This window comes from Salmo trutta, chromosome 10, assembly GCF_901001165.1.
Source record: "Salmo trutta chromosome 10, fSalTru1.1, whole genome shotgun sequence".
NCBI lineage: Eukaryota > Metazoa > Chordata > Actinopteri > Salmoniformes > Salmonidae > Salmo > Salmo trutta.
The window spans coordinates 15,135,027-15,158,322 of record NC_042966.1 but is presented as its reverse complement, the minus strand read 5'-3'; the positions used below and the strand labels follow the sequence as shown (position 1 = coordinate 15,158,322).

The following is a 23,296-nucleotide window of genomic DNA, read 5'->3' as shown; positions in this document are numbered from 1 at the left end:
CACAGTTGACAGTGCATGTCAGAGCAAAAGCCAAGCCATGAGATCGAAGGAATTGTCCGTAGAGATCCGAGACAGGATTGTGTCAAGGCACAGATCTTGGGAAGGGTACAAGAACATTTATGCAGCATTAAAAGGTCCCCAAGAACACAGTGGCCTCCATCATTCTTAAATGGAAGAAGTTTGGAACTACCAACACACTTCCTAGAGCTGACTGCTCGGCCAAACTGAGCAATCGGGGGAGAAGGGCCTTGGTCATGGAGGTGACCAAGAACCCGATGGTCACTCTGACAAAGCTCCAGAGTTCCTCTGTGGAGATGGGAGAGCCTTCCAGAAGGTCAACCATCTCTGCAGCACTCCACCAAAAGGCACCTGAAAAACTCACAGACTATGAGAAACAAGATTTCTGGTCTGATGAAACCAAGATTGAACTCTTTGGCCTGAATGCCAAGTGTCACACCTGGAGGAAACCTGGTATCATCCCTATTGTGAAGCATGGTGGTGGCAGAATCATGCTGTGGGGATGTTTTTCAGCGGCAGGGACTGGGAGACAGGATCGAGGGAAAGATGACCGGAGTACAGAGAGATCCTTGAAGAAAAACATGCTCCAGAGCGCGCAGGACCTGAGACTGCGGCGAAGGTTCCCCTTCCAACAGGACAATGACCCTAAAGCACATAGCCAAGGCAACACAGTAGTGACTTCGGGACAAGTCTCTGAATATCCTTGATATTCAGAGACTTGGAATCAAGTCTCTGGAGAGATGTGAAAATAGCTGTGCAGCGACGCTCCCCATCCAACCTGACAGAGCTTGAGAGGATCTTAAGAGAATGATAGAAACTCCCCAATTACAGGTGTGCCAAGCTTGTAGCGTAAACAAAGTACTGAGTAAAAGGTCTGAATACTTATGTAAATATGATATTTTTTTATTCGTAATACGTGTGTAGCTTGATGAGGGGGAAAAAACGATTTAATCAATTTTAGCTGTAACGTAATGTGGAAAAAGTTAAAGGGTCTGAATACTTTCCAAATGCACTGTACTCGGGGTTTTTTTAAACTGTAAATTTGACCTTATGAACCTTGCTTCAAAGTAAATCTACCAAAAGCCAACCATATAAACTTTGAGGGAATTATTTTATAAATACTTCCTCATATGCCATTGAAACCAGCACTTATCTCTTGTTCTACTGGTTTTCAATTCTCTTCCAGAAGCTAAAGGCACAATAATAATCATATTAGCAACCAATCTTAATTGTTGCATCTTTAGATCTCACCTCTTTCTACATTTCTAACAGAGATTTTAATCTCAGTCACATCAGGTGCGCTTTTGAGAACAGTGTTTTCCAGCCAATTGCTTTTGGCCAAATGTTTGAATGTTTGACAGACACTTGTCTGTCCTAAATCTAGGAGATATAAAAAAAAAAAAAACAATAATACATATTTAACCCTTTTTTTACTGGTATCGGTTACCTTCAGACGAGTCACGTGACACTTGTGGGGGTCATGGAGCAAAACGCAGAACACCATCGTGTTTGTGAGAGGCTCCCCCTTAGGACGCTACAAACAATTTGGTTAGGAGACCGATTTTCAGATGTCTCATGGTGTGACAAACACCGCTCTAGCTCTGTCACCTTCCACCGTAAATGCGGAAGTGCGACACTGGCGGATGCAGTAGATAGAGATGCATCCAATGCAAAAAAACAGATCTCTAGCTTAAACTGATTTTGATGGGGATTTTTTGGTCATGTAACTTAGATGAACGCACCGGTGCGTCAATCGACTCTGGGGAGTTAATAATAGTGTTTACCATGACTGCATCATCTCTGTAGCCCACACACACATTTATCTGTTAAGGTCCCTCTGTCCAGCAATGCATTTCAAACAGATACCAGGGAGGTTTTCCAATGCCTCGCAAAGAGCACCTATTGCTAGATCAATGCATTTTACATTTTTAAAGGAGACACTGAATATTCCTCTGAGCATGGTGAAGTTATTAATTACACTTTGTATGGTGTATCAATACACCCAGTCACGACAATGATACAGGGGTCCTTCTAACTGAGTTGTCAGAAAGGAAGGAAAACCACTCAGCGACTTCACCATGAGGGCAATGAAAATCATGATAGGAGAAAACTGAGGATGGATCAACAACATGGTAGTTACTCCACAATACTAACCTAACTGACAGAGTGAAAACAAGGAAGCCTGTACATAATACATTCCAAACATCCATCCTGTTTGCAATAAGGCTCTAAAGTAAGATGCTGGCCACACCGCTTGTGTTGCAAAATAAATGTACACATACATGTTATTCAATCATTTCTCCCACACTGCTCGCGCGTGTCTGTGTAGTCAGGCGCTAAAATTAAACTTGGTTCTATTTGGGACGCTTGACGCGCTGCAATTCCCATCTATCCCATCTCATTGGTTTTGAGGAGAATATTCCCACGGGGGTGATTGAAAGATGAACTGAGGGCCACACTCTAGTCCAGTTGGTGGTGGTAATGCACATTAAAGTTGGTTGCCAACCGCCAAATAAACTCCAAAGAAGAATCCTGAAGGAGGATAGATTACTAGAAACAAACTGGGTTTACCCTTTTATCTGTGGATTAAGTGTCAGAGTACAGGACTTTGTGCATTTCAAGTTAAAATAGCAACCCAATGTTTGCTTGTAATTGTTAAGGACTGGGCAGTTTTTCAGGATAAACAAGAAATGTAATGGAGCTAAGCACCGGCAAAAACCTAGAGGAAAACCTGGTCAATACAAAGTCTTGACTCGGGGGTGAGAATACTTAAGTAAATTAGATCATTTCTGTATTTCATTATCAATACATTTTCAAAAAATTCAATCATGTTTTCACTTTGTCATTATGGGGTATTGTGTTGTTTTATTCAAGCTGTAACATTTGGAATAAGTAAGGAGTATGAATACTTTCTGAAGGCAATGTATAGCCTCTTGGCTGTGAGACGATAGGCTTGTCACGTTACAATTAAACTCTTTAAAAAAAAGGTCCAATGCAGACGTTTTTACCTCAATATCAAAATAATTTCCGGATAACAATGAGTTTGGGACCTTATGATCCAGAGATAATTGGCTTTAAAGTTGAGAACCCCCATTTGTTTGAATGAAGTCAGCAATTTTTTTTTATCTTGCATTCTTTTGAACATAACATGAATTGGGATATTTAGAGTACTATATAGGCAGAGAACATTGAACATAATTTTAGGGCCTAACACCCGCCACCACATGCATTAGCGGGTAAGATGTCTATTGCCACAGTACAATCATTTCACTCACATTTCTGAATAAAAAAAGTATGATCCCATTTAAAGTAAAATAAATGCTGCATTAGCATTTATTCATGCTGTTTAGATTCATAAGCTAGTAAATTAATCTCACAAAGTCAAAGAACTACGAATCCTATGTAGACTATTCCACCTCGCGCTGCAACACTGCCTGGCTGGGGGCTGTGTGCATGTGAAGAGCTGGGTGAAAGATATATTTTTTTTTAAAAGTGCTGTGCACAGGAATAAAAGTTGGTCTAATTTACTTGAAACTAAAGTCTACTGAAGTGAGGCTTTGTCCTTGTGTTCCTTGGCTATTTAAATTGTTTTTTTCACAAGCTGGGTTGTCTTTCTACGTTTGAGTTTCAACTGCTAGGGAAGAGAAGCAACGCGGATACTAGTCAGATTCTCAATTCCACAGGCACAAACATGACGAGTTGCGAAACCTCGGTAACCTCCCACACTTAAAGGGGCAGGTGAAAACGTTTGTCTAATCTGTGATATTTTGATTAAAAGACTCAGGTCACAAAAAATGAAATGAAATAAAATTGTAAAACATGTATTATTTTAGAAACATTACAAAGCATGCTCATCCATTTTTTTTCTCTTTTGTTAGTGTCATTTTAGTCAAAAAATACTTTTGGCTGGTAAAAAAATCTGTCTGTCTGGTGGACCAAAAAAGTTAATGTTATGCCCTGATTGAACAGAACAAGGCTGTCATTGTCAATAACTACATTTTGACCAACATACAAATAGAACCTTATGTAGTCCCAAGATCCCAGATGAAGTACATTACTGTGACTGTTTCCACTTAAAATTGTTAAAATCTTATTAGCCATGAGCAATTTTTCAAGCAAGAACTTAGCTAGGACTGTGTGGGAGTGGTCTGAGTGGGTAGGGGAAACTGAAAATGACCTTTCATTGGAAGAGGTTTGGGGATCTTATTGGTCAATTAACCTCTCTTGGGTAGGGGGCAGTATTTTGACGTCCGGATGAAGAAGGTGCCCAGAGTAAACGGCCTGCTACTCAGTACCAGAAGCTAAGATATGCATATTATTAGTAGAGTTGGATAGAAAACACTCTGAAGTTTCTAAAACTGTTTGAATGATGTCTGTGAGTATAACAGAACTCATATGGCAGGCAAAAACCTGAGAAAAAATCCAACCAGGAGGTGTGGAAATCTGAGGTTTGTAGTTTTTCAAGCGATTCCCTATCCAATATACAGTGTCTGTGGGGTCATTTTGCACTTCCTAAGGCTTCCACTAGATGTCAACAGTCTTTAGAACAACAGTCTTTAGAACATTCTACTGTGAATGGGGAGAGAATAAGAGCATATGGAGTCAGATGACTGAGAAAATGACATGAGCTCAATCTCGCGCGCTCCCGTGAGAGTTAGGTGTGTTCCTTTTCATTTTTGAAGACAAAGGAATCGTCCGGTTGGAATATTATGGAAGATTTATGATAAAAACATCCTAAAGGTTGATTCTATACATCGTTTGACATGTTTCTACGAACTGTAATATAACTTTTTTGACTTTGTCTGAACTCACTGCGCGAGCACAGTGGATTTGGATTACTCGACTGAACGCGCAAACAAAATGGAGGTATTTTGACATAAAGGATGGACTTTACCGAAACAAATGAACATTTATTGTGGAACTGGGATTCCTGGGACTGCATTCCGATGAAGATCATCAAAGGTAAGTGAATATTTATAATGCTATTTCTGAGTTTTGTTGACTCCACAAAATGGCGGGTTTGGTTTTGTGACTGAGCGCCGTACTCAGATTATTGCAAAGTGTGCTTTTGCTGTAAAGCTTTTTTTAAATCTGACACAGCGGTTGCATTAAGGAGAAGTTCATCAAAAATTCTTTGAATAACAGTTGAATATTTTATCAACGTTTATGATGAATATTTCTGTAAATTGATGTGCTCATTCACTGGAAGTTTTGGGAGGCAAAACATTTCTGAACATTACACGCCAATGTAAAATGGGGTTTTTGGATATAAATATGAACTTTATCGAGCAAAACATACATGTATTGTGTAACATGAAGTCCTATGAGTGCCATCTGATGAAGATCATCAAAGGTTAGTGATTAATTGTAGCTGCATTTCTGGTTTTTGTGACGCCTCTCCTTGCTTGGAAAATGGCTGTGTGGTTTTTCTTGTCTAGGCGCTGTCCTAACATAATCTAATGTTATGCTTTCGCCGTAAAGCCTTTTTGAAATCGGACAATGTGGTTGGATTAACGAGAAGTGGTATCTTTAAAATGGGATATAATAGTTGTATGTTTGAGAAATTTGAATTATGAGATTTTTGTTGTTTTGAATTTGGCGCCCTGCTATTTCACTGGCTGTTGAATAGTGTGTCCCGCGGGTGGGACGCTAGCGTCCCACATACCCCAGAGAGGTTAACTAATTTACCAGCTGGTGATGTCACCAGGCAGGCCAAAACTCCACATTCCATCTCACCAAAACAGGCTGAAATTTCAGGCAGTATTTTCAAACAGCTCTCACACTAAAGGCATTATCCTAATTTTAACAATTTCACAGTATTATTCCAACCTCAGTGTGGAAATGTATACACCGAGTGTACAAAACAGTAGGAACACCTTCCTAATATTGAGTTATATCCCCTTTGGCCCTCAGAACAGCCTCAATTCATCAGGGAATGGACTATAAAAGATGTCAAAAGCATTCCACAGTGATGCCGGCCCATGTTGACTCCAATGCTTCCCGCAGTTGTGTCAAGTTGACTGGATGTCCTTTGGGTGGTGGACCATTCTTCATACACACGGGAAACTGTTGAGCATGAAAAACCAACAGCATTGCAATTCTTGACACACACAAACCGGTGCGCCTGGCACCTACTACCATACCCCGTTCAAAGACACAAATCTTTTGTTTCGCCCATTCCCCATTAATAGCACGCATACACAATCCATGTCTCAATTGTCTCAAGGCTAAAAAGCCCTTCTTTAACCAGTCTCCTCCCCTTCATCTAGACTGACTGACATCAGTAAGGGATCATAGCTTGCATCCCTAATCTAGTGTATTATATTGTACCTGTGTAGAGAATCCAACTCGTCCATCTCGGCTCAACACGGCCCGGGAGTCGCCACAGTTTATGAAGTAGAGGTGGAAGGGGCTTAGCAGCACACCCACTGCCGTGGAGCCGCTGCGGTCCAGCCCTTGTCGCAGGTCCGTGAAGCTGCGCATGTATTCATCGATCTTCAGGAAGCCCGTGCGGATCCCATCCTTTACACCTTCCACTGAGCCAGTCCCCGGGGTGAACTCCGCCCCCCCTGATAGGATGTGCTCCAGTAGGTGGGCGGAGCAGTAGTTGGCAACGCGGGAGCCGGCATGCCCGTCGTAGACGGCGAAGAAGGACCAGTCGGTGAGGCCGTGGGGCAGGCCCACCATGGCGGTGTGGGCATCCTCCATCTCCACCCGCCAGCCCTGCATGGAGCTCAGGCCGTAATGCAGCCCATTGCCCTCACCATGGGCTGTATGCTTCTCTGTCTTAGGTTTGTCCAGGAACGCCCCCATACCTACAAACTGCTGACAGAGGGGGAGTACAGAGAGAACATACATTAAGCTACATTATCAACGCAGTCCTATTTCAATAGGCCAATGTTCCCTTCAAGAGGTCCTGACACTTCTCTTTTAACCATGTCCATTAGGTAGCAATTGTAGGCAAAGCAATTCACAAGCTGCAGTATTACAGGCTCAAAACTGATCAAAACACTCGCATTTGCAACCCTTTGACTTGGCAGTGTGAAGCCAAATGTTTTATTGGTGGCTAGGGTGCCACAAATGTTTTTCAGCTGGTCATGTTAGTTTTTGGTTCACTATTGTATTATTATCAGCATCACGATTTGGGTATGCAACAATGGGTTTGAAGTCTTGGTTGAATCTTCGCAATACACAATTCAGTTATGCGCTGTTTGAATAACAATTTCTAATTGCTTTCCCAAAACCTTCCCAATTAAGATGTCGACTGCAAAGTAGGCCCTACCTGGCAAATCAAAGGTTATTTGTCACGTGCGCCGAACACAAGTGAAATGCTTACATACAGGCCCTAACCAATAGTGCAAAAAAGGTATTTGGTGAACAATAGGTAGGTAAAGAAATAAAACAGTAAAAAGACAGGCTATATACAGTAGCGAGGCTATAACAGTAGTTTGGCTACATACAGACACCGGTTAGTCAGGCTGATTGAGGTAGTATGTACATGTAGATATGGTTAAAGTGACTATGCATGTATGATGAACAGAGAGTAGCAGTAGCGTAAAAGAGGGGTTGGCGGGTGGTGGGACACAATGCAGATAGCCCGGTTAGCCAATGTGCAGGAGCACTGGTTGGCCGGCCCAATTGAGGTAGTATGTACATGAATGTATAGTTAAGTGACTATGCATATATTATAAACAGAGAGTAGCAGCAGCGTGAAAAGAGGGTTTGGGGGGTTGGGGGGGCACACAAATAACGGGGATGTCGGTCCTGTGGGGTGTTTGGAGAATGTCTTGTGCGTCGTCTTTGTTGTAGAAAAAATCTTTGTCTAATCCGAGGTGAGTGATCGCTGTGCTGATATCCGGAAGCTCTTTTTTGACATAAGATACGGTTGCAGAAACATTATGTACAAAATAAGTTACAAATAACGCGAAAAAAACCCCACAATAGCACAATTGGTTGGACGCCCGTAAAACTGCTGCCATTTCTTCCGGTGCCATTTTATCCCCCAGAATGATATCATGATTTGTATCAAATCACAGGGAATTCTGCCATTACATGTTGCCTACATCGTACAAAAATACCTCTAGCCTAACATTCTCCTGGTAGGGGCACAATTGAATAGAAAGGGCAACTACACACTCCCCCCAAAATGTGTTTGATTGTTCCGAGACCTCAAGAGTGGTCTTCTGATATGGTTTATGCATTGCTGTAGACTTAAAAACATAAAATGTTTGTAGTTTTACATATTTTTTTTTTTTTAAACAAACGTGTGATTAAGAGTGAAAACCTCAACTACAAGCGAAGGAAGAAGAGCACTGGCTGTGGAGCGGCATTTGTACACGCTGTGCAAGAACTCCGGTACACAGCAGGCGGGAGGCAAGACACGTAGCTAGCTAGCACACCGGTAGACCGTGCACTTTGCCCCTGCCTGCCGGGCACTGTTTTTCCGTAGTACTGTTAACGACGGCCAGGGCAGGTGTTCGGCAGGCATTAGCAAACACTGGGTACTAGCAGGAATGCCCACACGCCTTGAATACCTGGAATTGCGGGCCTAAATTACACACTACTGGGCCTGCATGATCTGCTTGAGAAAGGTGCAACTGAGAACTGCAATTCGGAGCATTCCTGCATCTGCAGGAACCCCTCTTTATACTGGTCAATGGTCAATTTTTATGCTAGGACTCCTGTACACAGGTGGGAGGCAGGGGCACTCTAGTACAGTAGTAACACAGCAGAAAGTTGGATGCCAACTGCCGAAAACCCAACAGAAAAAGATGTGGCGCTAGCTAGTCAACACTGGAGTTACTTACCAAGAAGACAGTGAATGTTCCAGAGTGGCCGAGTTACAGTTTTGACTTAAATCTACTTGAAAGTCTATAGCAATACCTGAAAATGGTTGTCTAGCAATGATCAACAACCAATTTCACAGAACGTGAAGAATTTAGAAAATAATAAAAATGGGCAAATGATGCACAATCCATGGTGTGGAAAGCTCTTACAGACTTACCAAGAAAGACTCACAGCTCTAAATCGCTGCCAAAGATGCTTCTACAAAGTATTGACTCAGGGGTGTGCATACTTGTAAATTAGATAGATATTTCAGTATTTTATTTTCAAAATATACAAAATACATGTTTTCACTGTCATTATTGGGTATTGTATATAGATGGGTGAGAAAAAAAATCTACTTCATTAATTTTAAATTCAGGCTGTAACAACAAAATGTGTGGATATGAACACTTTCTGAAGGCACTGTATCGAATTAATTTCATTAAATCTAATTTATGTTCCAGCACCTAATTCCAAATGCCTGTATCACAAGAAAAAAATATGTTTTTCATGGAGCACTTATGTATTTTTTGACTCGTCTCATTCGCTCGTCCTGTGCTGTGTGTTTGTTCCTTCTCTCTCTCACTCTCTCTCACTCTCTCTCACTCTCTCTCACTCTCTCTCACTCTCTCTCACTCTCTCTCACTCTCTCTCACTCTCTCTCACTCTCTCACACTCTCTCACACTCTCTCACACTCTCTCACACTCTCTCACACTCTCTCACACTCTCACACACTCTCACACACTCTCACACACTCTCACACACTCTCACACACTCTCACACACTCTCACACACTCTCACACACTCTCACACACTCTCACACACTCTCACACACTCTCACACACACACACACACATACACACATACATACATACACACATACACACACATACCAGAGATAAAAGATCACTACTTCTTCTCTGAAAAGCCGTTTCATCTCGGTATTTGCATTTGAGGTTTGGTCCAACAGAATAGGTCATATGGACCATGAAACAGAGATATTTTATTGTAATAGATGAGAATGTTAGCGCAGAGCAGACCCTACTAACACTGGAGTATCCATGAACATCGATTCTGGAAAAAGTATTGTAAGTTTGTCGAGCGCGGCAGTGCAGTGCCACGTATCGCCAGCAGGATTATAGCCATTATTTGCTAGCTTTCTAGTTTGTGTTTTATACATTTGCAATGAACATAAAAATATGCATTTATTGATTTCAACATCTAAGCAAAGTGGACAGGCTAGCATGCTGTTCAAATTTCAAACAGCATGAGTCAGACAGGAGGGTGTGCTCATAAAAGTTCAACTGTTTTGCCTTGTTAGCTAGCATATAGATCCAAGTTGACTCAACTTGAAATAAAGATTAGCTGGCTACTCACTAGAACATGGGCTTGAGATTGTTTATGAGATGTGTGTTAATTTTCTATAATGCCTGCTATAAGAAGTTGGTCATTATTAGTGAATTATGCATGGTTCTGGTTAAATATGTAACAAAAAGGGCATTTTCATAGAGACTTGAAAGCCAGATCAGTGATTACAAAAATGCAGGTAAACCCATTTTGATAGAATTATTAGTGGGTCTTATGGTTGTGGAAGGCCTATATGTAGCCTAGGTATAATTACACAAGCCCTGAATTCATTAGATTATTGCTGGCTGCTTGAAAATGCAGTCTATTGACCTTTAAAAATGGTGCAACAAAGCTTAGAGAAAAATAAAACAGATATTAAGTTTAAATAATAATAATGATTTATGCCAAATCAACCAGCCCTAAATCGCGTGAGCGCGCACATATACACCCGGCACGACAGGCATGTGCCCAAAAAAGGTTGGTAGGCACAAAGAATGACTCCCCAGCTGGCCTCGGAAGAATGAGAGTGTGTGTGTGGGTGGGTGAGAGCCAGTGGGGAACACACAAGCCATGATGCTCTGTAAAAACACAGTCTATTAATAGTGTGTGGTTTGGGTTTCAGGCTCAAGGTGGGGAAGACACCCCATTCATACCTCTACTAGACCCCTATCACTCCTTCTACTAGCCCCCATCACTCCTCTAGCCCTCAACTATCACTCCTTCTACTAGCCCCCTATCACTCCTACTAGCCCTCAACTATCCCCCTATTCCTCCTTCTACTAGCCCCCTATCACTGCTACTGGCCCCCTATCACTCCTACTGGCCCCCTATCACTCCCTCTATCCCTCCTTCTATCCCCTATCCCTCATTCTACTAGCCCCCTATCACTCCCTCTATCCCTCAACTATCCCCTATCCCTCCTTCTACTAGCCCCCTATCCCTCTACTAGCCCCCTACCACTCCCTCTATCCCTCAACTATCCCCCTATTCCCCATCACTCCCTCAACTATCCCCCTGTCCCTCTACTAGCCCCCTATTCCCCATCACTCCCTCAACTATCCCCCTGTCCCTCTACTAGCCCCCTATTCCCCATCACTCCCTCAACTATCCCCCTGTCCCTCTACTAGCCCCCTATTCCCCATCACTCCCTCAACTATCCCCCTGTCCCTCTACTAGCCCCCTATTCCCCATCACTCCCTCAACTATCCCCCTGTCCCGCTACTAGCCCCCTATTCCCCATCACTCCCTCAACTATCCCCCTGTCCCTCTACTAGCCCCCTATCACGCCCTCTCATCCTCTACAATCCCCCTAACACTACATTGGTTACTGTACCCCCATCACTCCCTCTCTTCTAAGACTAGGCTACCCCTTCGTCCCTATACTCAGAGTCGATATCCACGTAATAAAGAATTCCCCAACTACGCCCACAAATTGGATAAAACAAACATTATTTCCAATTGAGCCCCATTTAAAAAGGAGCCAACTGCGACGTCCATGTTTTGTTATAGAGAAACAACAAAACATGCCGAAAAGCTGCTGTGTTGTTCAATGAACAGTGCCAGTCAAAAGTTGACACATACTCATTCAAGCCTTTTTATTTTTTATTCATGGTTATTATTTCATAGTTTTGATGTCTGCACTATTATTCTACAATGAATAGTAAAAATAAAGAAAAACCCTTGAATGAGTAGGCGTGTCCAAACTTTTGACTGGTACTGTACATGTAGCCAGGTGAAAAATCCTGACTTCTGCTTCATAATGCTCCCAGGTAGGGAAACAGAGCCTGTGAGAAGAGCCCTGTGGCTTCAGGCTATTAGGCGTGGGAACGTGGGAACACGGTGTCCAAGTAGGCTACACGTAGCTATGTGTGTGGAAAACATTTCATCACATGCAAGACATTTAGCTTGTTTAGTACATTCCGTTTGTAACTCCACTCACTTCTTGTAGCTGTACAGTCTGTTTGTTCGTGTTGGTAGCTAGCTAGCATTCACTCAATTGGCTGCTAGTCAATGGGGTAACCTAGGTAACCACAGATTTGTTTTCCCCACAGGCAGGCAGCGATATTCTATCTAATACCGACTGGGTCTATATCAATGTGTGTGTGTGTGTGTGTGTTTGTACAGAAGGTCTGTCATGTTAGGCAGTACAACTCTAAAATAAAACAAACTCACTTCTGTTGCCTAGCAACCAAACATGCAGTCTAGGCTTCATTCAGCTACCTCACACAGGCACTCAAAAAAATGGGAGCAGTGTGTGCGCGCGCATGCGTTAGAGAGGAGGAACTAGTTACATTGCCCAGCCTGAAACGGCAGGGAATCACAAAGCTCCAGCTTCCTTCTTAGTATCCCCTTTATTCTCCTGTGGCATTTGGATGGAGTGCCACACACACACACACACACACACAAAAAGGTGTTATTGCGACACATACACACCAGCTCAGGGACGAAACCACAGACTCTCGACCACTCAACCCTCGAAACTGATGTCGCCCAACTTAAAACCACAAGCCGAAACCAGGTCTCAGATCTCCCACAGCCACACATGGTTGTCAAGAACCACTGGCTCAGCAGAGGGAAGTGGAGACCAGTGATTACATAACTCTAATGAGCGCAGAGTACAGCTCTGTGGTCACACACATACGTCACTTTTCCAACTGTTCACAGATCCATTTAGAGTATTCCATTAGGCTTGCAAGAAAGGAATTTCTCTGTACTTGTGCACGTGACATTACAACCTATTTGAATTCAATCATTTTTTGACAGAACCCCTTTTGATTTGATCAAAACCTTCCATAAATATTTCCCCATTGTATAAGTGCTCAGAAAGTGACTTTTTGCATACCCCACCATGAGAAAGTCATGTCTTCATCACTGGAAAAGATTAAAAACAGTTGAGATTGATATTTAAAAGTTTACAAACAGGGTTGTCATTTGATCATTTCTGGAGATTGCTCTTTCTGATATTTCTTAAAGCATTTTGGGGGATTTGTGTGTATTGGTAGGTATATACTGCACTGTTGGCGCTAGAAACATAAGCATTTCGCTGCACCTGCGATAACATGTGCTAATTACACTACATGACCAAAAGTATGTGGACACCGGCTCGTCGAACATCTCACTCCAAAATGATTGGTATTAATATGGAGTTGGTCCCCCCGTTTGTTGCTATAACAACCTCCACTCTTCTGGGAAGGCTTTCCACTAGATGTTGGAACATTGTTGCGGGGACCTGCTTCAATTCAAACACAAGAGCATTAGTGAGGTCGGGCGCTGATGTTGGGCTATTAGGCCTGGCTCGCAGTCGGCATTCTGATTCATCCCAAAGGTGTTCGATGGGGTTGAGGTCAGGGCTCTGTGCAGGCCAGTCAAGTTCTTCCACACCATTCTCAACAAACCATTTCTGTATGGAGCTTGCTTTGTGCACAGAGGCATTGTCATGCTGAAACCCAAACTGTTGCAACAAAGTTTGAAGCACAGATTCATCTAGAATGTCTTTGTATGCTGTAGCGTTAAGATTACCCTTCACTGGAACTAAGGGGCCTAGCCCGAACCATGAAAACAGCCCCAGATCATTATTCCTCCTCTACCAAACTTTACAGTTGTCACTATGCATTGGGGCAGGTAGCCCCACCTGATGGTGAAGCGTGATTCATCACTTCAGAGAAAGCGTTCCCGCTGCTCCAGAGTTCAATGGCGGTGAGCTTTACACCACCCCAGCTGACACTTGGCACTGCGCACGGTGATCTTAGGCTTGTGTTCTTTGGCAGTTCTTAAGCTGACGTTGCTTCCAGAAGCAGTTTGGAACTTGGTAGTGAGTGTTATAACCGAGGACAGGAGATTTTTATGAGCTAGGCGCTTCAGCACTCACCGGTCCCGTTCTGTGAGCTTGTGCGGCCTACCACTTCGTGGCTGAGACGTTTTTGCTTCTAGACGTTTCCACTTCACAATAACAGCACTTACAGTTGACCGGGGCAGCTCTAGCAGTGCAGACATTTGATTAACTAACTTGTTGGAAAGGTGGCATCCTATGAGAGTAGCGGACGTGGCTGTCCCAAATCAACTCCTCAAACCGTAGTACCTAGCCCCTAAACAAAAAAGATTGGATAAATGTAACAAAAACGTATGATAATCATTAGGTAGGATGGTTGGATTTGTAAGCATTAAGACAATTGCTTCAGCTTGCCCTCAGAATGGGTGGAAACCTATCCAGTCCATTCAGATCTACATCCCAGCACACCTGATATAGCTAACAGAGATCTTGATGAATTGATTAGTTTAACATCACGCCTGTTAGTGCTGGGCTGGAACTAAAGCCTGCTGAAACTGTAGCTCTCCAGGACCAGGGGAGGAAACAAGTATTGTTACCTGTCCAATAAGAAATACAAAGTCTTGTTCCAAAATATTTTGGTGCAGATGTAACCGGTGTAAAATGGCTGACAAGTAAGCAGTGCGCGCGAGTAGCATTTAAATCTGTGACATCACCCGCTCTGAAAACTTGAGGTAATTTCCTTTGCTATGCAAGGGCCGTGGCTTTTGTGAAGCAATAGGTAACGATGCTTCGTGGGTGACTACTGGGGCAAGGAGAGGGACAGAAGCAAGCCTGTCACACCATCTGAACACGATCCTGTACTGAACCTCGCACTCCACTTCCCTCGTAGTGATGGGAGAAAGAAATCTAGTTAACTGCATCAAATGTCATAGCTTGTTCTCCATCTTTTTAAATAGGGAGCCAATTTGTTTTTAGCACTTTTTTCCATGACTGATCAAAACTATTTTTCTCATGGCTCCCTCATCCATCAGCAGCAGAAATATCTTAGGAACATCGAATCGCAACATGTAGTGTTGTTCCCATGTTCCATGAGCTGAAACAAAAGATCCAGAAGTGTTCCATACGCACAAAAAGCTTATTTTGCTCAAATTCGTTTACATCTCTGTGAGCATTTCTCCTCTGCCAAGATAATCCAATAACCTGACAGGTGTGGCATATCAAGAAACTGATTAAGCTTATGGTACAGAAATTAACAAAATTCTCAGGCAACACCTCTGGTGGACATTCCTGCAGTCAAATGCCCTCTCCCTCAACTTGAGACATCTGTGGCATTATGTTGTGACACAACTGCACATTTTGGTGGCCTTTTATGGTCACCAGCACAAGGCGCACCTGTGTAATGATCACGCGGTTTAGAGAATTGGGCAGTACGTCCAACCGGCCTCACAACCGCAGACCACGTGTCACCACGCCAGCCCAGGTCCTCCACATCAAATCTAATTTTATTGGCCACATATTTAGCAGATGTTACTGCGGGTGTAGCGAAACGCATCCAGCTTCTTCCCCTGCGGGATCAGTGGGAAAATGCTCACCGTCGATGGCCACAGAGATGCCATGACGAAAACCTGAGGCCCATTGTCGTGCAATTCATCCACCACCATCTCCTCATGTTTCAGCATGATAATGCACAACCATGTCACAAGGATCTGAACACAACTCCTGGAATGTGAAAATGTCCCAGTTCTTCCATGGCCTGCATACTCACCAGACATGTCACCCATTGAGAATGTTTGGGGTGCTCTGGATTGGCATGTACGACAGCATGTCCCTGTTCCCGCCAATATCCAGCAACTTTGCACAGCCATTGAAGAGTGGGACGACTTTCTACAGGCCACAATCAACAGCCTGATCAACTCTATGCAAATGAGATGCGTCACGTGGCATGAGGCAAACAGTGGTCACACAAGACACTGACTGGTTTTCTGATCCACACCCATACTTTGAGGTATTCTATGACCAACACATGCATATCTGTATTCCCAGTCATGTGAAATCCATAGATTGGGCATATTGAATTAATTTAAAATGACTGATTTCCTTATATGAACTGTAACTTTTAGAAATGTTGCATTTATAGTTTTGTTCAGTGTAAAATCGTGAGAATCGCAATAGATGTAAAAAATAATAATAAAAAATGCACTAAAGTATCATGATCATATCATGAGGTCCCTGGCAATTCACAGCCCTACTCTCTCGGTCCGTCTTCTCCCTACGAGTGATTCCTCATGAAACCCAGACAACAAAATACCATGATTTAGGGGACTTCCACAAAATGTAATCCATACAATAGTCCTTTGGAGGAAGGATTGTTGACATATTTTGACATCTGTACAGTGCTCTCCACTAATATTTGCACCCTTGGTAAATACAGTTGAAGTCAGAAGTTTGCATACACCTTAAGCAAATAAATTTAAACTCAGTTTCACAATTTCTGACATCTAATCCTAGTAAAAATGCCCTGTTTTAGGTCAGATAGGATCACCACTTTATTTTAAGAATGTGAAATGTCCAAATAATAGTAGAGTGATTTATTTCAGCTTTTCTTTCTTTCTTTCATCACATTCCCAGTGGGTCAGAAGTTTACATACACGCAATTAGTATTTGGTAGCATTGCCTTTCAAATTGCTTAACTTGGGTCAAACGATTCTGGCAGCCTTCCACAAGCTTCCCACAATAAGTTGGGTGAATTTTGGCCCATTCCTCCTGACAGAGCTGGTGTAACTGAGTCAGGTTCTAGGCCTCCTTGCTCACACACGCTTTTTCAGTTCTGCCCACAAATTGTCTATAGGATTGAGGTCAGGGGTTTGTGGTGGCCACTCCAATACCTTGACTTTGTTGTCCTTAAGCCATTTTGTCACAACTTTGGAAGTATGCTTGGGGTCATTGCCCATTTGGAAGACCCATTTGTGGCCAAGCTTTAACTTCATGACTGATGTTTTGATATGTTCCTTAATTTTCCAGTCCCTCCTGCAGCAAAGCACCCCTACAACATGATGTTGCCACCCGCGTGCATCATGGTTGGAATGGTGTTCTTCGGCTTGCAAGCTTCCCCCTTTTTCCTCCAAACATAACGATGGTCATTATGGCCAAATAGTTATATTTTTGTTGTTTCATCAGACCATAGGACATTTCTCAAAAAAGTACAATCTTTGTCCCCGTGTGCAGTTGCAAACCGTAGTCTGGCTTTTTTATGGAGGTTTTGGAGCAGTGGCTTCTTCCTTGTGAAGCAGCCTTTCAGGTTATGTCGATATAGGACTCATTTTACTGTGGATATAGATACGTTTGTACCCATTTTCCTCCAGCGTCTTCACAAGGTCCTTTGCTGTTGTTCTGGAATTGATTTGCACCTTTCACACCAAAGCACGTTCATCTCTAGGAGACAAAACGCATCTCCTTCCTGAGCGGTATGACGGCTGCGTGGTCTCATGGTGTTTATACTTGCGTACTATTGTTTGTACAGATGAACGTGGTACCTTCGGCCATTTGGAAATTGCTCCCAAGGATGAACCAGACTTGTGGAGGTCTCCAAAAAATTCTGTGGCCTTGGCTGATTTCTTTTGATTTTCCCATGATGTCAAGCAAAGAGGCACTGAGTTTGAAGGTAGGCCTTGAAATACATCCACAGGTAAACCTCCAATTGACACAAATGATGTCAATTAGCCTATCAGAAGCTTCTAAAGCCATGACATAATTTTCTGGAATTTTCATTGCTGTTTAAAGGCACAGTCAACTTAGTGTATGTAAACTTCTGACCCACTGGAATTGTGATACAGTGAATTATAAGTGAAATAATCTGTCTGTAAACAATTGTTGGAAAAATGTATTGTGACATGCAAAGTAGATGTCCTAACCGACTTGCCAAAACTATAGTTTGTTAACAAGAAATTTGTGGAGTGGTTAAAAAATGTGTTTATTGACTCGAACCTAAGTGTATGTAAACATCCGACTTCAACTGTATGAGCACAACAGGCTGTAAAAAAAAAATACAAATCTTTGTTCATCCTCTTGATCTTTCATTAATTCAAAGTTAGATTTTTGTGAATATTTTTAAAGTAAAATAATTGAAACAAATAAATTAACATAAAACAAATATATGTGCACCACAATTATTGGCATCCCTTCATTCAATACTTTGTGCAACCTGCCTTTGCCAAGATAACTCAGAGCTGTTTTCTCCTGTAATGGGTAAGGAGGTTAGACTATGATGAGACTATTCCTCCATACAGAATCTCTCCAGATTCTGAGGTCCACGCTTGTGGACTCTCCTCTTCAGCTCATCCCACAGGTTTTCTATGGGGTTTAGATCAGGGGACTGGGATGGCCATGGCAAAACATTGATTCTGTGGTCAGTGAACCATTTTTGTGTTTATGTTGAGGTGTGCTTTGGTTCATTGTCCTGCTGGAAGATCCAACCAAAGCCCAGTTAAAGCTTCCTAGCAGAGGCAGTCAGGTTTTGGTTTTATATCTGCTGGTACTTGGGAGTCCATGATATTATGTATCCTAACAAGTTGTCCAGGTCCTTTGGAAGAAAAACAGGCCCACAGCAAAGATAAACCACCATACTTCAGTGGGGATGAGGTACTTTTCTGCATGGATATCTTTCTGTCTATGCCAAACCCACTACTGTGTTTGTCTCCAAAAAGCTCAATTTTGGTCTCATCTGACCATAGAACCCGGTCCCATTGAAAGTTCCAGTAATGTTTAGCAAACTGTAGGTGCTTGAGTGTTGTTTGATGACAGCCAAGGCTTTTTTATGGCAACCCTCCCAAACAACTTGTTGTTACGTAGGTGGCGTCTGACCGTAGTTTTGGAGACTTTCTGACCCCAAGACCCAACTAACGTCTGCAATTCTCCAGCTGTGTTCCTTGGAGATTTTTTGCCCACTAACTATCCTCCTCACTGTGCGTGGGGTCAATATAGACACACGTCCTCTTCCAGACTGATTGTTAACATCTCCAGGTGCTTTAAACTTCTTAATTATTGCCCTGATAGTGGAAATGGGCATTTTCAAATGTTGAGCTATTTTTTCATAGCCATTTCCTGATTTGTGCAACTCAACAACCTTTTGGTCGCACATCATTACTGTATGCTCGGGTCTTTCCCATAGTGATGGATGAACTTGGCCTGTATGTCACCTCATATTTATACCCCAGTGAAACAGGAAGTCAAGGCATACCACTTAAGTATTCCTAATCCCTCAGGTGACCTTAAAAATGTAAAATATGAATGGGAATATACTTCAGTTAGATTTTACTCATAAGAATTTCTAGGGGTGCTAGTAATTGTGGCACACGTTTGAGAAAAATATTTATTTCACATTTATTTTTTTTCAATCGTTTTACTTCAAATTAAAAGGTTTGATTTTTTTGTGAAGATTTTGAATGAAAGACCAAGAGGATAAACAGCAAAAAAAAAAAAATTGCAGCTTGTTTTGCTCATATTTACCAAGGGTGCCAATATAAGCACTGTATCTAAAAGCATAATTGAGAAAAAATGAATCAAAGTTGGCCTTACCCAGGCCTCCTTTAAGACTCCATGTTTCATTTGTAGATGCTACAAAGCAGAAATTGCTGTCATATTAAGCTTGTCCGCTTGCTATGTAGTATGAGTAGTATTTCAATGTTAATTTAAAAAAAAAACATTATGTACATTATGAATATTGACAAAATTAAACATGAATATTCTAAATAAGAAATATACCTATCAGTCTTCTAGTAGTAATACAGATAGTGTAAATGACAAGGTTCTGTCTAAGTTAACAATATTGCACCTAGTGTCACTACTCTGTGTGTGTGTGTTCCACGTCATGTAACCATGATTGTGTCCGACCTCAGTGCAGCTCAGTGTAAACATGTATGTATACCGGTAGGGTCAGTATCTTCTGGCAAGGTGAATGGGACAACATCGGGAGTCTGTTGGTTTGACTCCCTGCGTTGTGCATCGTTCTGGTGTGTGGCGACGAAAAATAACCCTACCACAATATTGCCGGCTACTAGGACCCCTGGGGGTACTTAGCCTAGCCACAGGGAGTACTTAAGACAATATGCTTACTACGGGTAAAAATAACATGACTTCGGGTAGCGCAGAATTCAGTTGGTGGCAAATTTACAGTAACCGAAAAAGGTTAGGAACCACTGGATTATATAATTAACTGTGCTAATATTACGATTGATCAGATTAGATTATTTCTGGCACGAGCGGATGTTTGTTGGTTGCGTTAAAACTGACAACAAACCAAATGCCACATTTAGCTAGATAGCTGACGTTGGAAAGGTGTCACCTAAAAAAAAATAAGCGTATATCTATTTAGCTAAATAGTTGGCAAAATAATGACATTTCCCTGCCCACGCACAGTATTTGAAAACAAGTGATGTACCTTTTAGACGACGTTGACAGTCAAAAGCATATAACTAACGTGAAACGTTAGCTGCTATTCAAAATAACGTCACACAAATTCATGTTCATGCGAGAATCAATCACTGGTGACGATAACGTCAGCTACAGTTGTAAGCTAGTTAAATGCGAATAGGCCATGCTAGGCTAACGTTAGCAAGCTAGCCAACACAACGACTGCCCCCTAGCTAAACCTCTTCATTTATACTTACGTTTCCAACTGTAAAACGAATGTAGATGTTTTTTTAGGTCCCTGAGTAATGGGTATCGTCGTGGTGATATATTGTTTTGTTTCCTTACTTGACAAAACAAAATATGCGAGTTTGGCCTCAGATGAGCGGCGATAATTCCTTTCTCGGCGGTTCCCTGCTTGGATGGCGTAGGCTTTTACGCATGTTTGACACCAAATAGGTTTCTCACATCAACAAAAAAAAACTGTTCAGTACGTTTCTACACAAATATGGACAGTAAGAATTGGTTATAATAGACAACACAGGCGATTCTCGCACTTTCGTCCTTTGGGTGCTGAACAAGAGGAGGTGCTATTTTTGGTACTTGTTCGGTGATTGGTCAATAATTATCGAGGGTGCTAACATTGATTGGTTGAAATTGCTTTCAATCAGCTCTGCCCCCGTTGAAATCTGCCGTTTCATTGGTTGATGTGTAACCGTCTAACGTTTCTCAAAGGTGCGCTCATTTTCCCCAATGGCATGTCCCGACATCAGCAGATGAGCTCAGGGTTTGAAAGTCAGTTACAACAAAAAAATTAGTTTTTAGTTTTAGATGTGATCTTCCCATACTTCAAAAGATTTACAACTAGATGATTCAAAACACCTAAGACACACATAGGAGAGGGAGTGACGGTAAAGAAATATAGAACATTTCATTTATCTTGGAAAGTCAGTTTAGAAACAAGATCTTATTTACAATGACAGCCTACACCAGCCAAACCCAGACAGCACTGGGCCAATTGTGCACTGCTCTATGGGACTCCCAATCACAGTGAGTTGTAATACAGCCTGGATTTGAACCAGGGTGTCTGTAGTGATGTCTCTAACACCAGAATGCAGTGCCTTAGACCACTGCGCCACTCAGGAGCCCCAAAGAAAGAGAAAGGAGAGTGAGAGAGAAGAGTTATAGGGAGTAGGATGCGGGAGGTCAACAATAGATAGTGCAGACAAACAGTCTGGGGTCTTTAGTGTGAATATCAGCAATTACTCCTCCCTGTAAGACCAGGGGAGCTTGTTTTCATGTAGTGTTTCTTTGTGTTTTTCAGCAGTATTAATCTCAGTCTTATTAATGGCCAACTCATCAGATATCACAGCAGCTTTCCCTGAGGCCAACAAGTGTTATGACACACAGTCACAGGCCTGAGTGAGTGAGTGAGTGAGTAGAGTGAGTAGAGTGGGTATTTTCATTTGCTAAAATGCAGGATTAGCGTGGGTAGAATTTTATCATTTTTCTCTGATCTCAGGATGTTCAATCTCAGTTTACCCCCCTGAACAAACACAAACAGGCTCTGTCTGGTCAGCTTGGAGGTTGTGTGTGTGTGTGTGTGTGTGTGTGTGTGTGTGTGTGTGTGTGTGTGTGTGTGTGTGTGTGTGTGTGTGTGTGTGTGTGTGTGTGTGTGTGTGTGTGAAAGAAACCGGGGGTAGGGGGTCAGGGGCTGTGTTGCTCTGGCCCCTTCAGGGGATTTAGAGTCTTATAGCAGCGGATCAGAATCCTAAATTAAAAACTGTCCTGTCTAATCTGCAGGGAGAAAATAGTGTGACACACACACACACACTGAAATTTGAGCACTGATAAACTGTGATCAGTGATTGTGTCCTTGGCCGGATGAAAGAAAGAGGAAGAGAGGGAGGGAGGGAAGAATGAAGGGTAGGTAAGGGACACAGATTTACACTCTCATTTTCAGTCCAGAAATCAGATATCTATGTCACATCATTACTACAATATTATTCTTGTTCATTCGCAGCAAACACATTTTACAGAGTTTACACACACACACACACACACACACACACACACACACACACACACACACACACACACACACACACACACACACACACACACACACACACACACACACACACACACACACACACACACACACACACACACTCTTACACACATATTTGATTGCACAATGAAACACTGGTAATAGAAATGTCACAAATATGTAAAAGTTCTAACATTTGCTTGGTGGCTAGCCCCTTTAAACAATGTTCTGTAAGCTTTACATTGCAACCTGCCCCCACCTGGCTCCAATATTTTTTTGGTGGCCCTGGACTCAGCCAGTCTTTAATTCATTAATTTAAATGTATTCATAGAAATTACTGGTCAGTTTTCATTTCATCAATTGAATTTCAAATAACTTCCTGAATTAAAAAAACATCCGTCTGGGTTGGCGCCCCCCTTGGGTTGTGCCGTGGTGGAGATCTTTGTGGGCTATACCCGGCCATGTCTCAGGATGGTAAGTTGGTGGTTATCCCTCTAGTGGTGTGGTGGCTGTGCTTTGGCAAAGTGGGTGGGGTTATATCCTGCCTGTTTGGCCCTGTCTGGGGGTATCGTTGGGTGGGGCCACAGTGTCTCACAACCCCTCCTGTCTCAGCCTCCAGTATTTATGCTGCAGTAGTTTATGTGTCGGGGGGCTAGGGTCAGTCTGTTATATCTGGAGTATTTGTCCTGTCTTATCCGGTGTCCTGTGTGAATTTAAGTATGCTCACTCTAATTCTCTCTTTCTTTCTCTTTTTCTTGCTTTCTTTCCTTCTCTCTCTCGGAGGACCTGAGCCCTAGGACCATGCCTCAGGACTACCTGGCCTGATGACTCCTTACTGTCCACAGTCCACCTGGCCGTGCTGCTGCTCCAGTTTCAACTG

General features: G+C 42.5%; 1 protein-coding gene across 4 annotated transcripts in view; it reads right to left on the bottom strand.

The window, feature by feature from the left end:
• The window catches only part of LOC115201189 (protein phosphatase 1B), a 31,360-nt gene extending 10,390 nt beyond the window's left edge, over positions 1 to 20,970 (bottom strand). For 2 of the 4 annotated variants that reach the window (XM_029764598.1, XM_029764599.1), the window contains exons 1-2: positions 20,627 to 20,969; positions 6,349 to 6,843 (exon numbers count right to left, since the gene is read on the bottom strand). In XM_029764598.1, coding sequence (XP_029620458.1) covers positions 6,349 to 6,831 — 483 coding nt within the window. In that variant the 5' untranslated portion in view covers positions 6,832 to 6,843; positions 20,627 to 20,969. Of the gene's footprint in view, positions 1 to 6,348; positions 6,844 to 20,626 lie in introns of all 4 variants that reach the window. The other 2 variants (XM_029764596.1, XM_029764597.1) reach the window with 2 other exon arrangements.
• Between the last annotated feature and the right edge of the window lie 2,326 nt (positions 20,971 to 23,296).